Below are 16,131 nucleotides of genomic sequence, written 5' to 3'. Positions count from 1 at the left end.
GTCCAACTCACACCCACCCACACCCACTCATGTATTTATCTAACCTATTTTTAAAACTACACAACGTTTTAGCCTCAATAACTGTACTCGGGAGTTTGTTCCACTCATCCACAACTCTATTACCAAACCAGTGCTTTCCTATATCCTTCATGAATTTGAGTTTTTCCAACTTGAAACCATTGCTGCGAGTCCCGTCATGGTCGGAAATTTTCAGCACGCTATTTACATCCCCTTTATTCCTGTTTTCCATTTATACACCTCGATCATATCCCCCCTAATTCTACGTCTTTCGAGAGAGTGCAGATTCAGGGCCCTCAGTCTATCCTCATAGGGAAGATTTCTGATACATGGGATCATCTTTGTCATCCTCCTCCGTACGTTTTCCAGAGCATTTATATCCATTCTGTAATACGGTGACCAGAACTGAGCAGCATAGTCTAAATGAGGCCTAACCAAGGATATATAGAGTTGAAGAACAACCTGAGAACTTCTATTATTTATACTTCTAGATATGAAGCCAAGAATTCTGTTAGCTTTATTACGAACACTACCACTGTTGTCTTGGTTTTAGGTTACTGCTAACCAGAACTCCTAAATCATTTTCGTAATCAGTAGTATTAAGATCTACATTATTTAGTTTATACGTGGCATGGTTATTTAACTGTCCAACATTTAGAACTTTGCATATGTCAATATTAAACTGCATCTGCCACTTCTCCGACCATTGCGTCAGTCTATTCAAATCATCCGGGAGTGCTATAATGTCCTCATTAGAATGAATTGGACGGCCTATTTTGGAGTCATCAGCAAATTTGCTTATGTCGCTATTTATTCCCTCATCTATGTCGTTTATGTAAATTGTGAACAACAACGGGCCCAACACTGACCCCTGAGGAACACTGCTTGTGACTTGCCCCCATTCTGATTTCTTCCCATTTATGCAAACTCTCTGCTGTCTATTTGTCAGCGATGCTTCTACCCATGAAAAAATTTCTCTTCTTATTCCGTGTGCCTTAAATTTCCTCAATAGCCTCTGGTGTGGAACTCTATCGAAAGCCTTACTGAAGTCCATATACACAATATCATATTCATTACCATGATCTACCCCCTCAAACACCTTAGTGAAAAAAGTTAGTAAATTCGTAAGACAGGAACGCCCCTTCGTAAAACCGTGTTGAGAATCATTAATCAATCTGTGCCTGTCAAGATGGCTACGAATTGCTTCGGCAATTATTGATTTCATAAATTTTCCCACTATGGAGGTAAGGCTTATTGGTCTATAGTTCGAAGCCAAGGACCTGTCACCTGCCTTGTAAATAGTTACCACATTTTCCATTTTCCACTTATCAGGCACTATGCCAGTTTGTAGTGATATGTTAAAAAGATCAGCCAAAGGTATGCTAAGTTCCTCTTTACATTCCTTTAACACCCTTGCAAACAGTTCATCAGGACCTGGGGATTTGTTAGGTTTTAGTTTCTCTATTTGTCTGAGAACCATGTCACTAGTTACCGCAATCGTGCACAGTTTATCATCATCCTGTTCTACATAATCTATTATTTCAGGAATATCGCTAGTATTTTCCTGGGTGAAAACTGAGAGGAAGTAGGTATTTAGAATTTCACACATATCCTTATTACTGTCAGTGATCTGACCAAAGTTACTCTTAAGTGGGCCTATCTTGTCCCTAATCTTACTTCTGTATACCTGAAAGAATCCTTTTGGGTTAGTCTTTGAATCCCTTTCGACCTTAGTCTCATAATCCCTTTTTGCTTTTCTTACTCCTTTTTTTTATTTCTCTCTTTAATCGAATATACTGATTTCTTAACTGCCCATCCCCTCTTTTGATACGCCTATATATGCCTCTCTTTTGACCAGTGAGATGTTTTATTCTATTGTTCATCCATTTGGGATCATTTTTGTTAGATCTAAGTTCCCTACTCGGAACAAAAGTTGTCTGGGCAGCTAGAACTATGCTCTGAAAAACGTCATATTGGCAACCAAGATCACCTACGTGACCCATAGTCAGGACATCCCAATTTAGCCCACCCAAGCAATTTTTCAGTCCCATGAAGTCGGCCAAGCGAAAATCTGGGACAGAGATTTGATTGCAGTTATCTGGGTAATTCCATGACATATTGAAACTAAGTGATCTGTGATCACTTTCCCCAAGCTCATCATTAACCTCAAGATTATTAATTAGTGAATCTTTGTTGGCAAGAACCAGATCAAGCAGATTGTTTCCTCTAGTTGGTTCTGTCACAACCTGCTCTAAAAAGCAATCCTGAACCGTATCAAGAAATTCACTAGACTCAAGATTTCCTGTCATATTGCCCCAATCAATTTGTCTAAAGTTAAAATCTCCCATTATCACAACATTTTCATATCTAGATGCCTTATGAATTTCGTCCCATAACAGCTTACTGCCCTCCCTATCAAGGTTTGGGGGCCTATAAATCACACCCAAAATTAATTTGTCACGTCCCTCGAGAATCTGTAGCCAAACAGATTCTTTGTTCGATGTTTCTAATCTTATATCATGTCTAAGACAACAATTTAAATTTTCTCTGACTTTCATCGCCACTCCACCACCCTTTTTGTTGACCCTATCAGTGTGGAATAGTTTATAACCCTGTATGTTGCATTCAGAAGGCATTTCTCTATCTTTCAGGTTGAACCAGGTCTCTGTTATACCAATAATATCTATATTACCTACACTTGCAAGTAATTTTAGCTCATCTATCTTATTTCTTAGACACCTACTATTTGTATAGTAATCCGTAAGGGAGCTAGTCACTCGTTGCCCTCTACTATCTGTCTTTGTTTGTTGATCAATTGATTTGTCATTACTAGCAACTTTATTTTGAATATTGTCTTTTAAACATATTCCTGAGGTATCCCGGTAATAACTGCTGTTTTTAACCCTAATGCTGCAGCCTGATTGTTTCCCACAAACACCCATACCTCTATAATCTATCAGTTTAAATTCCTAGACAAGTCATCAATTACCCTCTCAATTGAATTGGCTAATGCAACCACTCCATCCCCAGAGAGATGAACCCCATCCCTTGCATACATATCACGTTTGCCAAAGAATAGGTCCCAGTTATGAATGAATGGGATTACAAGTTCCTTGTAGTACCTGTCTAGCCAGCAATTTATACCAATTGCCCTAGACATCCATTCATTGCCCTCTCCATTTCTAGGCAAGATGCTACATATGACTGGGATCCCTCCCTTAGACCTAACTGCTTCTATGGCTGACCTGTACTTATCCAGCAGCTCCTCTCTCCTGCCTTTCCCAATGTCATTACCCCCAGCACTAAGACAGATAATGGGCTTGTTCCCATTACCTGCCATAATATTATCCAACCTGCTGACTATGTCACCAACACCAGCTCCAGGAAGACACACTCTCTGTCTGACCTTTCTGTCTCTGTTACAAAATGCACGGTCCATATATCTTACCTGAGAATCGCCTACTATTAAAATATTCTTACCTTGATTAGCAGGGGAATCTGTGGTACCTTCAACCTCACTAACCACTGAAGTACACTCGTCTTGGAGAACAGAGAATCGATTTCCTACCTTCACATCTTCTCTATTAACTCTCCTCATCTTCCTTCTTCCTGAACTGTGAACCACTTGCCACTTAAAGCGGCTGCCACTATCACTGCTGGTGACCATTCCTTCCTTACCAGCTAAATCCTTCTGACACTCGCTCCCAAACTCATCTATGAGAAGCTTCAGCTTCCTATTTTCCTCCAGAAGAAGTAGAATCTCCAACACTTGAACCTGAGATTCTAAAACACTACAACAAGTCATGGTGCTTGGTAACAGCCCACGCTAACTCCCAAGAGCTTAGGCAGGTATGACCACACGTGACCACTGACCTCAGCTTTATATCTTTAAGGCTTTATTTAACTATATTCAGCATTATTAATTTCGCGTGAATTAACGTACAGAAGGCTGGAATTATGCAAAATGGGGATACCTATCATGGATTACGATGCGACCAACATCTGGTTGGATCAGTGATTGTTACCATACACGCCTTACCCAGGCAAATGTGGGTTAATAACATACATATCACAGACATATGTGACAATCTTCATACATAACATTTTCTACATAAAATTCAGCCGCATATGTCTGGTGCTCAATAAGTTAATGCCATTTTCCATATTTGATTTCTCTCTACGTATGAGTGGTTAAAGTTACATGTACCAGGTACATGTAACTTTAACTTTAAGTAAATCTAGTAATTACAGACATGCACATGTATCTTAAATTTATTCACGAATTCTACACATGTGTCTACTTCATATATAATTAATGACTTCTGAGAACTCTATCCATGATGGTGAATAATATTTCTATACGATAACGTTTCGGTGGGTCCGAAACGTCGTCTTAAGCTCCTCTCTTCTACGTGCGGGTTGTTTGTGTATCTCTATACGTATCTAAGGAACATGTAACTACACCCGACACAACACACACATGTGAATCATCAAATGCCATTTATACATAATTTATAAGAACATAAGAACATAAGAAAAGGAGGAACACTGCAGGAGGCCTGCTGGCCCATACTAGGCAGGTCCTTTACAATTCATCCCACTAACAAAACATTTGCCCAACCCAATTTTCAATGCCACCCAAGAAATAAGCTCTGATGTGAAAGTCCCACTCAAATCCAACCCCTCCCACTCATGTACTTATCCAACCTAGATTTGAAACTACCCAAAGTCCCAGCCTCAATAACCCAACTAGGTAGACTGTTCCACTCATCAACTACCCTATTTCCAAACCAATACTTTCCTATGTCCTTTCTAAATCTAAACTTACCTAATTTAAATCCATTACTGCGCGTTCTCTCTTGGAGAGACATCCTCAAGACCTTATTAATATCCCCTTTATTTATACCTATCTTCCACTTATACACTTCGATCAGGTCTCCCCTCATTCTTCGTCTAACAAGTGAATGTAACTTAAGAGTCTTCAATCTTTCTTCATAAGGAAGATTTCTGATGCTATGTATTAATTTAGTCATCCTACGCTGAATGTTTTCTAACGAATTTATGTCCATTTTGTAATACGGAGACCAGAACTGAGCTGCATAATCTAGGTGAGGCCTTACTAATGATGTATAAAGCTGCAGTATGACCTCTGGACTTCTGTTGCTTACACTTCTTGATATAAATCCCAGTAATCTATTTGCCTTATTACGTACGCTTAGGCATTGCTGTCTTGGTTTAAGGTTGCTGCTCACCATAACCCCCAAGTCCTTTTCGCAATCTGTATGGCTAAGTTCTACATCATTTAATTTATAAGTACTAGTGTTATGGGCACTCCCAAGCCTCAGAACCTTGCATTTATCTACATTGAACTGCATCTGCCACTTTTCTGACCAAGAATAGAGTTTGTTTAAATCCTCCTGAAGTTCCCTAACATCTACGTTTGAATCAATTATCCTACCTATCTTTGTGTCATCGGCGAATTTGCTCATATCACTAGTAATTCCCTCATCAAGATCATTGATATATATTATAAACAACAACGGGCCCAAGACTGATCCCTGTGGAACGCCACTTGTTACAGATCCCCACTCGGATTTAACCCCATTTATGGACACTCTCTGCTTCCTGTCAGTGAGCCATGACTCGATCCACGAGAGCACTTTTCCCCCAATGCCATGAGCTGCCACTTTCTTTAACAGTCTATGGTGCGGAACTCTATCAAAAGCCTTACTAAAATCTAAGTAAATAATATCAAATTCTTTATTGTGGTCAACAGCCTCAAAAGCTTTACTGAAGAAAGTTAATAAATTAGTTAGACAAGACCGGCCTCTTGTGAATCCATGCTGAGTATCATTAATCAAGCTATGCTTATCGAGATGGCTTCTTATAATCTCAGCTATAATTGACTCTAGTAATTTGCCTACAATTGAGGTCAGGCTTATTGGGCGGTAATTTGACGGTAACGACTTGTCCCCTTGTTTAAAATGGGAGTTCATTAGCCATCTTCCCACTTTCAGACACTCCCCCGTTTGAAGGGGATAAATTAAAAATATTAGTTAATGGTTCTGAGTTCCATTTTTGATTCCTTAAAAACCCCTTTTAAAAAAACCTCATCGGGACCAAGACTTATTTTTTAGTCTGTCTTTTAACCTCACAAACATCTCCCCAGTGACTGTGATGTTACATAATTTATCTTTTTCTAGCCCACTGTAAAAAAAATTTTCTGGAATATTGTTGGTTTTCCTGTGTAAAAAAAAGGGGAAAATAATTATTTAAAATCAACACATTTCATTTCTTTTGTAAGGTTTCCCAGGGTTTTTTTTAAGGGGGCCTTTTTATCTTTTAACTTTTTGTTCTATAGACCTGGAAAAAAATTTTTGGGGTTTGTTTTAGAATCCCATAACTTTAAATTTTTTGGGCCCCTTTTAGCTTTTTTCTTTCCCCTTTTTTAAAGTCCCCAGTCCAATATCGATTCATAAAATACCCTACCTCTTTTTATACGCCCTAAATTCCTTTCTTTTTTCCCCGGGAGATTTTGAGCCTTTTTCATCCCCTTTTTATTTCATTTGATCTAATTTCTTTATATGGGGGGTTAAAAGCTCTTTGAGCAGCATTTTATAGTGTTAGAAAATTTTTCATTTGATAGCCCCTTTTTCGTTACCCCCGTCAACAGATGATAAGTGTTCTCTTAAAAAGTAATCTGTTTGGGAAAAACTGGGACTGTTACTGAGAAAGCTACCAACGTACTTCCCTTCCCAAAGTAAATGTAATTGATTTGTGGTCCCCTTCACCCAGTTCCCTGAAATTTCTAAAAATTTTTAACAAGGGGTTTTTGGTTTCCAAACTGTTTTAAGAATTTTTTTCCCCCGTAGGTTTTGTCAAACTGCTTCAAAATCTTTAAATACTTCTGGGGGGTCGTATGATTCTAAATTCCCCCCTTAAAAAATTTAATCAACATTTCTAAAATTAAAACCCCTAAATTCTACATTATCGTGTTGGCCTTAAAATTTTCCCCCCATAGTAGTTTTTGGTCCCATCTAAGTTTGGGGACGGTTTTCACTCCCCAAAAAACAGTTTTTTTTTGCCCTCTGGAAACCCCTTTCCCAAAAAGACTTGTGTGTTTCTTCAGACTTAAACCCGTTTTTTTGCAACAGTTCCGGGGATCTCGGGAAAACAATGCCACCCCCCCCTCCCAATACTTCTATCTTCTTTGGGAAAATTTAAAACCCCGAATATGACATTTCCCCAGGCATTCCGACTTTAATTAAACCCGTTAGTTGGCAAACCAATGTTTTTTTCACTAACAAATAATCTCAACTTTATTTTATTCCCAGCATCTGGGGGAAATTTGCATAAAAAAATTGAAAACTCTCCCCTTTTCTTTACCCTTTCCCCTTTTTCATTTTTCTACTAAACTATTACTGTCTTATCACCCAAGGTCCCTGGCTTTTCAATATCTATCTCGTTCTTATTATTACTAGTTCCCCTAGAACTCGTAATATTACTACACTGGGACTTCACTGCTTTCCTGCCAAAACCCATACCACTAACTATTCCTAGTTTAAAGTCTCGACGTTCTCATGCAACCTTAATATAAATTAAACATTTTTCCAACAAATTTTCGCAGGGCTGACGAAGCCAACTTTGAAATCATACCTGGAGTTTACCTGGAGAGAGTTCCGGGGGTCAACGCCCCCGCGGCCCGGTCTGTGACCAGGCCTCCTTAGGTCAGTGTCCCAGGATGCGACCCACACCAGTCGACTAACACCCAGGTACCCATTTTACTGATGGGGAACATAGACAACAGGTGGAAAGAAACACGTCCAATGTTTCTACTCTGGCTGGGAATCGAACCCAGGCCCTCACCGTGTGAAGCGAGAGCGTTAACCAGTGAGATTATGCTCTCATCTTAGCCATAAGACACTGAAGGCTGATCTTACCTTCAAGAATGTCATGTTGCTTTTCTGCAACAAAAAGAAGAAAATCCTCTTTAGCAACTATTATTTTATATAATACCAAAGAAAATGCATTATTAAATATTGTTGAAGCAATGCTTACGATATATTTATCTGCCAGTCGCCCTCACGAAGCACATCTGATGAAGCCTAAGATAATATCTACACAAATCCTGAGCCATTATAAATAAAATGAATTACATTAAAAAAACAGATTTTTGCTAGTTCTGTATAATTAAAGTTCTACGACTTAATGCAACACTGATTAACCTACATAATAACCATTTTTTCCGGTAATCACAATTCTTTCCGTTGGTCTCATAGACCAATTCGTAATTTTTTTAAATATTTAAGAGATTTACCAAACTTTTTCATACATTTTAATACACTCTGAACTACAGAGAGCATAATTGTTGCAGTCAAATCCTTTTCCAGTGAGATTATGCTCTCATCTTCTCACCAGGCAGGAAGGTGGGAAAGAATCTATTAATGGTTTTTCGTAACATAAAAATAAATCTGATCTCATTAAGGAAAAAAGAATGAAATAAAAACAAGAGACATAAAACATTAATAAAAAGTTGCAGGAATTAACGTACAAGGAAATCTAAAAGATATTTGAACATTCACAGTAGTCTAAGTATAGATTACAGTTATAGTACCAGGCTAGGTCAAAAGCCGGAATATCAATGGGTTGAGACATTCATAACCTCACTTCAGGTCAACTCAGAGACACGGCCGGATAATGGGGAGGGGCCCTGGGGCCCACTCCAGAAGGGGCTCTCCACCAAATGATGAAAAATATTATGACACATTATACTGAGAATTGATGAGATCACAAAAAGACAAAATGTATGCAAGAGTTTGAATTGTGGTGGGATTGTCACGAGGGACATGTGTACTCACTCCTATCCCACCGCTGTCACCACTGTTATTACTGTTCTTGCTGCTGAACAGCGGTTTAGTGCCGATGAAGGTAGCGTAGGTAGCAATGATACGGCCATGGACTAGTTTGGCTTTAATTGGATAGGAGTACACAACGGGCAGTGTGAGGGAGTGACCGGAAGCCAGTCCGTGGAGGGGGAGCACTTGTGCCTATCAGGTCGGTCGGCCTAGGAGTGAGGCCGAATGGGCTCAGCCTCCCACTGACCTGGGTGAGCCTACAGAGGGCAGCACTTAAATGCCACGGAATATGAACTAGTCAGAACAGACGGCTAGGCTGTGTGTTCTGACAGTACAGGCTGTCTATACATGGTTATCAAACAGATAGACAAACTGAAGCAAAATAAGTCCCCAGGGCCAGACGAGTTACTTTCCAGGGTATTTAAGGAATGCAAGATGGAACTTAGTCAGCAATTAACGAGTGTGTTCAATGCATCCATCCTTACTGGTGTTGTGCCAGAGTTGTGGAAGATGGCCAATGTGGTTCCTATATTCAAATCAGGAGATAAGTCCACTCCTTCAAATTACCGTCCAATAAGCCTGACATCTATACTTGGCAAATTACTAGAAGCAATTATAACTGACATTATTAGAAGTCACCTTGAAGAGCATAACTTGATAAATGAATCTCAGCATGGGTTTACGAGAGGTCGTTCCTGCCTGACAAACTTACTGACATTCTTCAATAGAACATTTGAGGCAGTAGACAGTGATAAAGAATATGATATTGTTTATTTGGATTTTAGTAAAGCCTTCGATAGAGTACCTCACAAGAGACTCTTAAGAAAAGTGGCAGCTCATGGTATAGGAGGTAAAGTTCTAGCATGGATAGAGGCATGGCTTACCAATAGAAAGCAGGGAGTTTCCATTAATGGGTTCAAATCAGAATGGGGCTTAGTTACTAGTGGCGTTCCACAAGGATCAGTGTTAGGCCCTCTCTTGTTCATAATTTACATTAATGACCTTGATGAAGGGATTACGAGTGACATGAGCAAGTTTGCTGATGATACAAAGATAGGCCGTATGATTCATTCTGAGGAGGATAGCAATGAACTGCAGGAGGATTTAGACAAATTAATGTCTTGGTCTGAAAAATGGCAGATGAAGTTCAATGTGGATAAGTGTAAGGTACTGGTCCTTGGTAATGAAAATGACCCTCGAAGCTATAATCTAGGTGAAGTAGAGCTTCATCATACAGAGTGTGAAAAGGACTTGGGAGTCATGGTAAGCAGAAACCTGAAGCCAAGACAGCAGTGCCTTAGTGTGTGCAACAAGGCAAACAGATTACTTGGATTTATCTCAAGAAGTATAAGTAACAGAAGCCCAAAAGTTATTTTACAGCTTTATACATCACTGGTGAGGCCTCATTTAGATTATGCTGCTCAGTTTTGGTCCCCTTACTACAGGATGGATATAGACTCATTGGAGAACATACAGAGAAGAATGACTAAAATGACTTAAGAACATAAAAACATAAGAAAGAAGGAACACTGCAACAGGCCTACTGACTCATGCGGAGCAGGTCCATGTCCCCCCCTCGGATCAGACCAATGACACACCCCCCGGATTATCCCAATGACCCACCCAGTCTGGTCATCCCCACTCAAGGATGGAGCACTGTACCAGACCCAGTAGCACAAGCTAGTCAGGTCCAACTCACACCCACCCACACACACTCATGTATTTATCTAACCTATTTTTAAAACTACACAACGTTTTAGCCTCAATAACTGTACTCGGGAGCTTGTTCCACTCATCCACAACTCTATTACCAAACCAGTAATTTCCTATATCCTTCCTGAATCTGAATTTTTCCAGCTTGAAACCATTGCTGCGAGTCCTGTCTTGGCTGGAAATTTTCAGCACACTATTTACATCCCCTTTATTTATTCCTGTTTTCCATTTATACACCTTGATCATATCCTCCATAATTCTACGCCTTTCGAGAGAGTGCAGATTCAGGGCCTTCAGTCTATCCTCATAGGGAAGATTTCTGACACATGGGATCATCTTTGTCATCCTCCTTTGTACGTTTTCCAGAGCATTTATATACATTGTGTAATATGGTGACCAGAACTGAGCAGCATAGTCTAAATGAGGCCTAACCAAGGATATATAGAGTTGAAGAACAACCTGAAGACTTCTATTATTTATACTTCTAGATATGAAGCCAAGAATTCTGTTAGCTTTATTGCGAACACTAACGCACTGTTGTCTTGGTTTTAGGTTACTGCTAACCAGAACTCCTAAATCCTTTTCGCAATCGGTAGTATTAAGATCTACATTATTTAGTTTATATGTGGCATGGTTATTTAACTGTCCAACATTTAGAACTTTGCATTTGTCAATATTAAACTGCATCTGCCACTTCTCCGACCATTGCGTCAGTCTATTCAAATCATCCTGGAGTGCTATAATGTCCTCATTAGAATGAATTGGACGGCCTGTTTTGGTGTCATCAGCAAATTTGCTTATGTCGCTATTTATTCCCTCATCTATGTCGTTTATGTAAATTGTGAACAACAACGGGCCCAACACTGACCCCTGAGGAACACCGCTTGTGACGTGCCCCCATTCTGATTTCTCCCCATTTATGCAAACTCTCTGCTGTCTATTTGTCAGCCATGCCTCTACCCAGGAAAAAATTTCTCCTCCTATTCAGTGTGCTCTAAGTTTCCTCAATAGCCTCTGGTGTGGAACTTTATCGAAAGCCTTACTGAAGTCCATATACACAATATCATGTTGGTTTAGAAAGACACGTAAGGAAACACTATAACATATTTATTAGAAAACGTTTCGGTCCTGGGACCTTGATCAAGTAATCAAGGTCCAAGGACCGAAACGTTTTCTAATAAATATGTTGTAGTGTTTGCTTACGTGTCTTTCTAAACCAACTTGTCGGTATTTATTACCAAGGTTTATACCACACAATATCATATTCATTTCCATGATCTACCTCCTCAAACACCTTAGTGAAAAAAGTTAGTAAATTCGTAAGACAAGAACGCCCCTTTGTAAAACCGTGTTGAGAATCATTAATCAATCTGTGCCTGTCAAGATGGCTACGAATTGCTTCGGCAATTATTGATTCCATAAATTTTTCCACTATGGAGGTAAGGCTTATTGGTCTATAGTTCGAAGCCAAGGACCTGTCACATGCCTTGTAAATAGGTATTACATTTGACATTTTCCACTTATCAGGCACTATGCCAGTTTGTAGTGATATGTTAAAAAGATATATTGTGTAAGGAATCTCCCATATGAAGATAGACTTAAAGCCTTAAATCTCCACTCTCTGGAGAGACGTGGAATGAGAGGAGATATCATTGAGGTGTATAAGTTGATGACGGGCATAAACTAAGGAGATATTAATATGGTATTGAGGGTGTCGAACCAGGTAAGAACCAGAAATAATGGATTTAAGTTGGATAAATTTAGATTTAGAAAGGACATAGTTAAGTACTGGTTTTCTAACAAAGTTGTGGATGCGTGGAACAATCTTCCCAGTGGGGTGATAGAGGCTAGGACCTTGGGTAGCTTTAAGAAGAGATTGGACAAATGTATGAGTGGGAGGTTCTGGGTCTGATTAGTGTCATTGGGTACGGGAGTTATTTCTTGGGTAGCTTTGGGTCGTTTTGATAAGGTCCTGCCTTGTATGGGCCAGTAGGCCTTCTGCAGTGTTCCTCCATTATGTTCTTATGAAACATCTGATTGCTGGTGTTACATTATCGATGCGAGCACGTCATCAGCTGCATGACGAGAGGCTGACCCACAGCACATCATCATCCTGGGTGTGCAGGGCTCTGCAGTGTGAATGACTGCTTGTTCGTGGTCAGTATGTGAACAACAGTTTGGTAGTGAGAACCGGCTACGAACAAGCATGAAGCAAGGATGCCTTGTGAAACTGACGGTCCTAAACATGGAATATGACATCCTGCGCTCATTGGATTTTGACGGAGTCATCAGAGTTTTTTCCATCAGAAAAGCATGGAATGTACCTGACTTGTAATATTTCATCTGACTGAAGATAACTCCTCATAAGTCTGTAAATTAGTTTCGAGTTACACTTGCAAATGAACCGAAAGGGTGCTAAAATACATTATAAATCCAATTTATTTTATTTCTTCATCTTAAGAGGATCGTACGTATATTGAGAGTGGCGAAAGTTTTCCAAGGAGAAACTTAAAAGTCATCTAACCATTAGAGTTAGACCGTTCTAATGCAAGGGGCCCCCAAACCAAATTGGTCCCGGGCCCCCAACCACCTAAGTCCGGCACTTCACAGAGATGTAACCAACAATATCAGAACCCAGATTATCAATGGCTTAAAACATCCATATTGAGTGCAAAGTAACGATGTGGAGTACGAAAAACAAGAGAGGACATAAAATGGAGTACGAAGAACAAAAGAGGACATAAAAACCTCCATACAAAACCAAGATCACAAGCCATAAAAGAACATGTTCCAATACTTAACAGAATATACAGTGTTAGAACTAGTGGTCTTCGTTTATTTTGAAAGGCCATAAAGTCACCTGAAAACCAGAGGTAAGTTGCTCTTAGACAACAACAAGACTTGTTAAATAGTTAAAACTATAAGTGAGGTGTCGCTCTTACTTTCCACTACTATACTACAACGCTAGAAAATAATAAAAGGTGAATTACTAATACAATTCCCTAGTAAAATACGTTATACAATAATATCTATATTATAAATTCAAGGATTAATAGGAGGGTCTGTGAGGGAAAAGTTCAATAGATAGGAGTAGCGAGGGAATATTGGTATTGGTATCCAGACCAGAGCTTTGGTGAGATGGGTAAGGAAGAAGGATGGGTAAGGATAGAAATTTTGGAAAAGGGTGGGAAGGGGGAGAGAGGTAGGATATAAAAGGTAAGTGGCCTAACCACTTTGGTGTAATTTAAAAAGTGTATGTGAAGTGATAAGATATTCTTTAAGAGGTATAATACTAACCCATCAGAGACACATAGATATAATAGGTATATAAGTACATGACTCTGAATTGGTAGTAATTATACAAGTTGCAATTTTTTTTTTTTTTTTTTTTTTTTTTTGGGATTGCACAACGGATATTTATGCGACAATGAAGGCAATAATTTTCTGGCCAGTTTATAGAATTCCGTGACAATGGCTTCTTACAGGTGGTGTCCAGCCATGGTAAATAGCATAATTTTTACATTAGATTGTTATATAAGATGTCTCCCTAATTGGGGGCGATGATTTTCTCAGTATACATAGAAGGGTTCTGGTGGTACCCAATCTTCTTCATCAGGGAGGTTGCTCAATATCATGGGTCGAGGGTAATCATCTTTATGTATAAAACGACAGACCCTCTGTGGGAGAGTCATTCTTTGAGTCCTGTGAGGAGTATTGATGATATAATCCGTGGTATTTACCACTTGTATAGGATGTTCTCTATCTGGCATGTATAGTTCTTGCATTGTATAAAGTTGTTTCTTTTTTAGGGTGTCAAGGCGTACATTTATGGCAGTAATATCTTGTATGTGTAAATCTGCCATTTTTACTCTGTCTCTCCTCCTGGTATCGGTAATGAAGCGAAGAGCTCTATTCTGGACCCTTTGTAACCGTAGCATGTTGGTCTTTGTTGTTAATGACATTGGGACACAAGGGTATTCGAGTAGAGGTCTTATTAACATTTTATACAGATGTTTTTTGACATGTTGAGGGGCTTGATTGAATCGAAAGAGACTGCTAAGACCGGCTTTAGCTATGTTGATCTTTTTAGTTACATGAGATGTTGAGTGGAGCAGCCTGTCTATGTCATATCCCAAAATCTTGTTAGGGTTTCTAATGGCTACAGGTGTACCTCTGATGGAGATACCCCCTTTATCTTCAATTGTTGATGCAAAACATCCTATCGTGCTAACAAGGACCTAGTCAGGATTAGTTGTAATTCTCCATTTCTTTTCCCAATTAGATGTTCGACGAAGTTCAATATTCATTTTTTCTATGACTCTCTCATACTTGTATTTTCCTATTACCGGAGTTGATGAGACGACATGAATAACATCATCTGCAAACTGTGTCACAACTGTATCATTAAACTCTGGTTGAGGAAGGTCATTCACATAAATGTTGAACAGAAGTGGACTGAGACAAGAACCTTGTGGGACACCAGCTGTCGGTATAAAAGGCTCTGCCGACCTGCCATGAAAGGTGGGAATGATTTTTCCTGTGAGGAGGAGTATTGATGCTATAATCAGTGGTATTTACCACTTGTGAATATATAGTAACAATAGTTGCATTATTATTATTATTATAATCAAAAAGAAGCGCTAAGCCACAAGGACTATACAGCAACAATAGTTGCATTGCCGGCTACTTGTTAAGGTAGGGTAAGTCAAGCTCCCGCTATTCCCGCCTTTTTTCCCCCACCCCTAAAGTGATAGTTTGTTTGCCGGCTGCTTGTTAGCATAGGGTCAGTCTAGCTCCCACTATCCCTTCCCCTCCCTCTTCCCCCCCCCCGAAAGGAGACGTGTGGGGCTCTGGTCAAACAGTAAATCACTCGACTCACAGTTCCCAACACTACTGTAAGTACATGCCTGCCTTGTATTCTAGTGGATTTATTGGTTGAAAGCTTCACTTTGGACCAATAATAAACTTAGTCTTTTCAGCCTTGCTCTAAGTTGACTGTTGTAATAATCACCACGTCTTTTAGGTATTGTACTTATCATGGAGAGTGATTATTTAAGCAGTGGGTAACCTGTCTATCTTTTCAGCTTGGATGTCAGTGAGGGTCACCTGTCAATCAACGAGAAAAACTGGAGACGGACTAACGTCCTGGAGACGTCCCATATTGGATTTACTTGCCTGTGCACTTGTATGAAGAATCAGGACATAACCCCTCATCATTACAGCGGTCAAGAACCTGATCTCCTGTCATCGGGAAAGATTACTTACGGCCACTAGAACGAGCCAGTGGGTTGTAACCAACACCTGCGACCCCCCCCCCCCGCCCATCATCAGCAACGGCTACGATTTCAACAACACTCAGTGTCACCAACACCAGACACCCCTATATATATTAGCGTTGAATTCAGTTATCATTTATATTTTTCATTTTTCATTTTCTTTAATGTAGGATTAATATTTCATATTTAAGTGTTTTATATTTTCTATATAATAAAGTGTTTGTCTGTTATTATTTCTTTTTCTATTCACTAATTTTCCTGAGGAGGAG

At 39.5% G+C, this 16,131-nt stretch overlaps 1 protein-coding gene across 1 annotated transcript in view; it reads right to left on the bottom strand.

Moving 5' to 3' along the window:
• The window catches only part of LOC128695338 (glutamate receptor ionotropic, kainate 2-like), a 286,847-nt gene that overhangs the window by 191,117 nt on the left and 79,599 nt on the right, over window positions 1-16,131 (bottom strand). The window contains exon 7 of the mRNA XM_070095365.1: window positions 7,959-7,982. Within this exon, the coding sequence (XP_069951466.1) occupies window positions 7,959-7,982 (24 nt within the window). The remainder of the gene's footprint in view (window positions 1-7,958; window positions 7,983-16,131) is intronic.

Source organism: Cherax quadricarinatus, chromosome 50, assembly GCF_038502225.1.
Source record: "Cherax quadricarinatus isolate ZL_2023a chromosome 50, ASM3850222v1, whole genome shotgun sequence".
Taxonomy (NCBI): Eukaryota; Metazoa; Arthropoda; class Malacostraca; order Decapoda; family Parastacidae; genus Cherax; species Cherax quadricarinatus.
The sequence above is the reverse complement of the archived record's forward strand: the minus strand, read 5'-3'. Positions and strand labels throughout refer to the sequence as shown.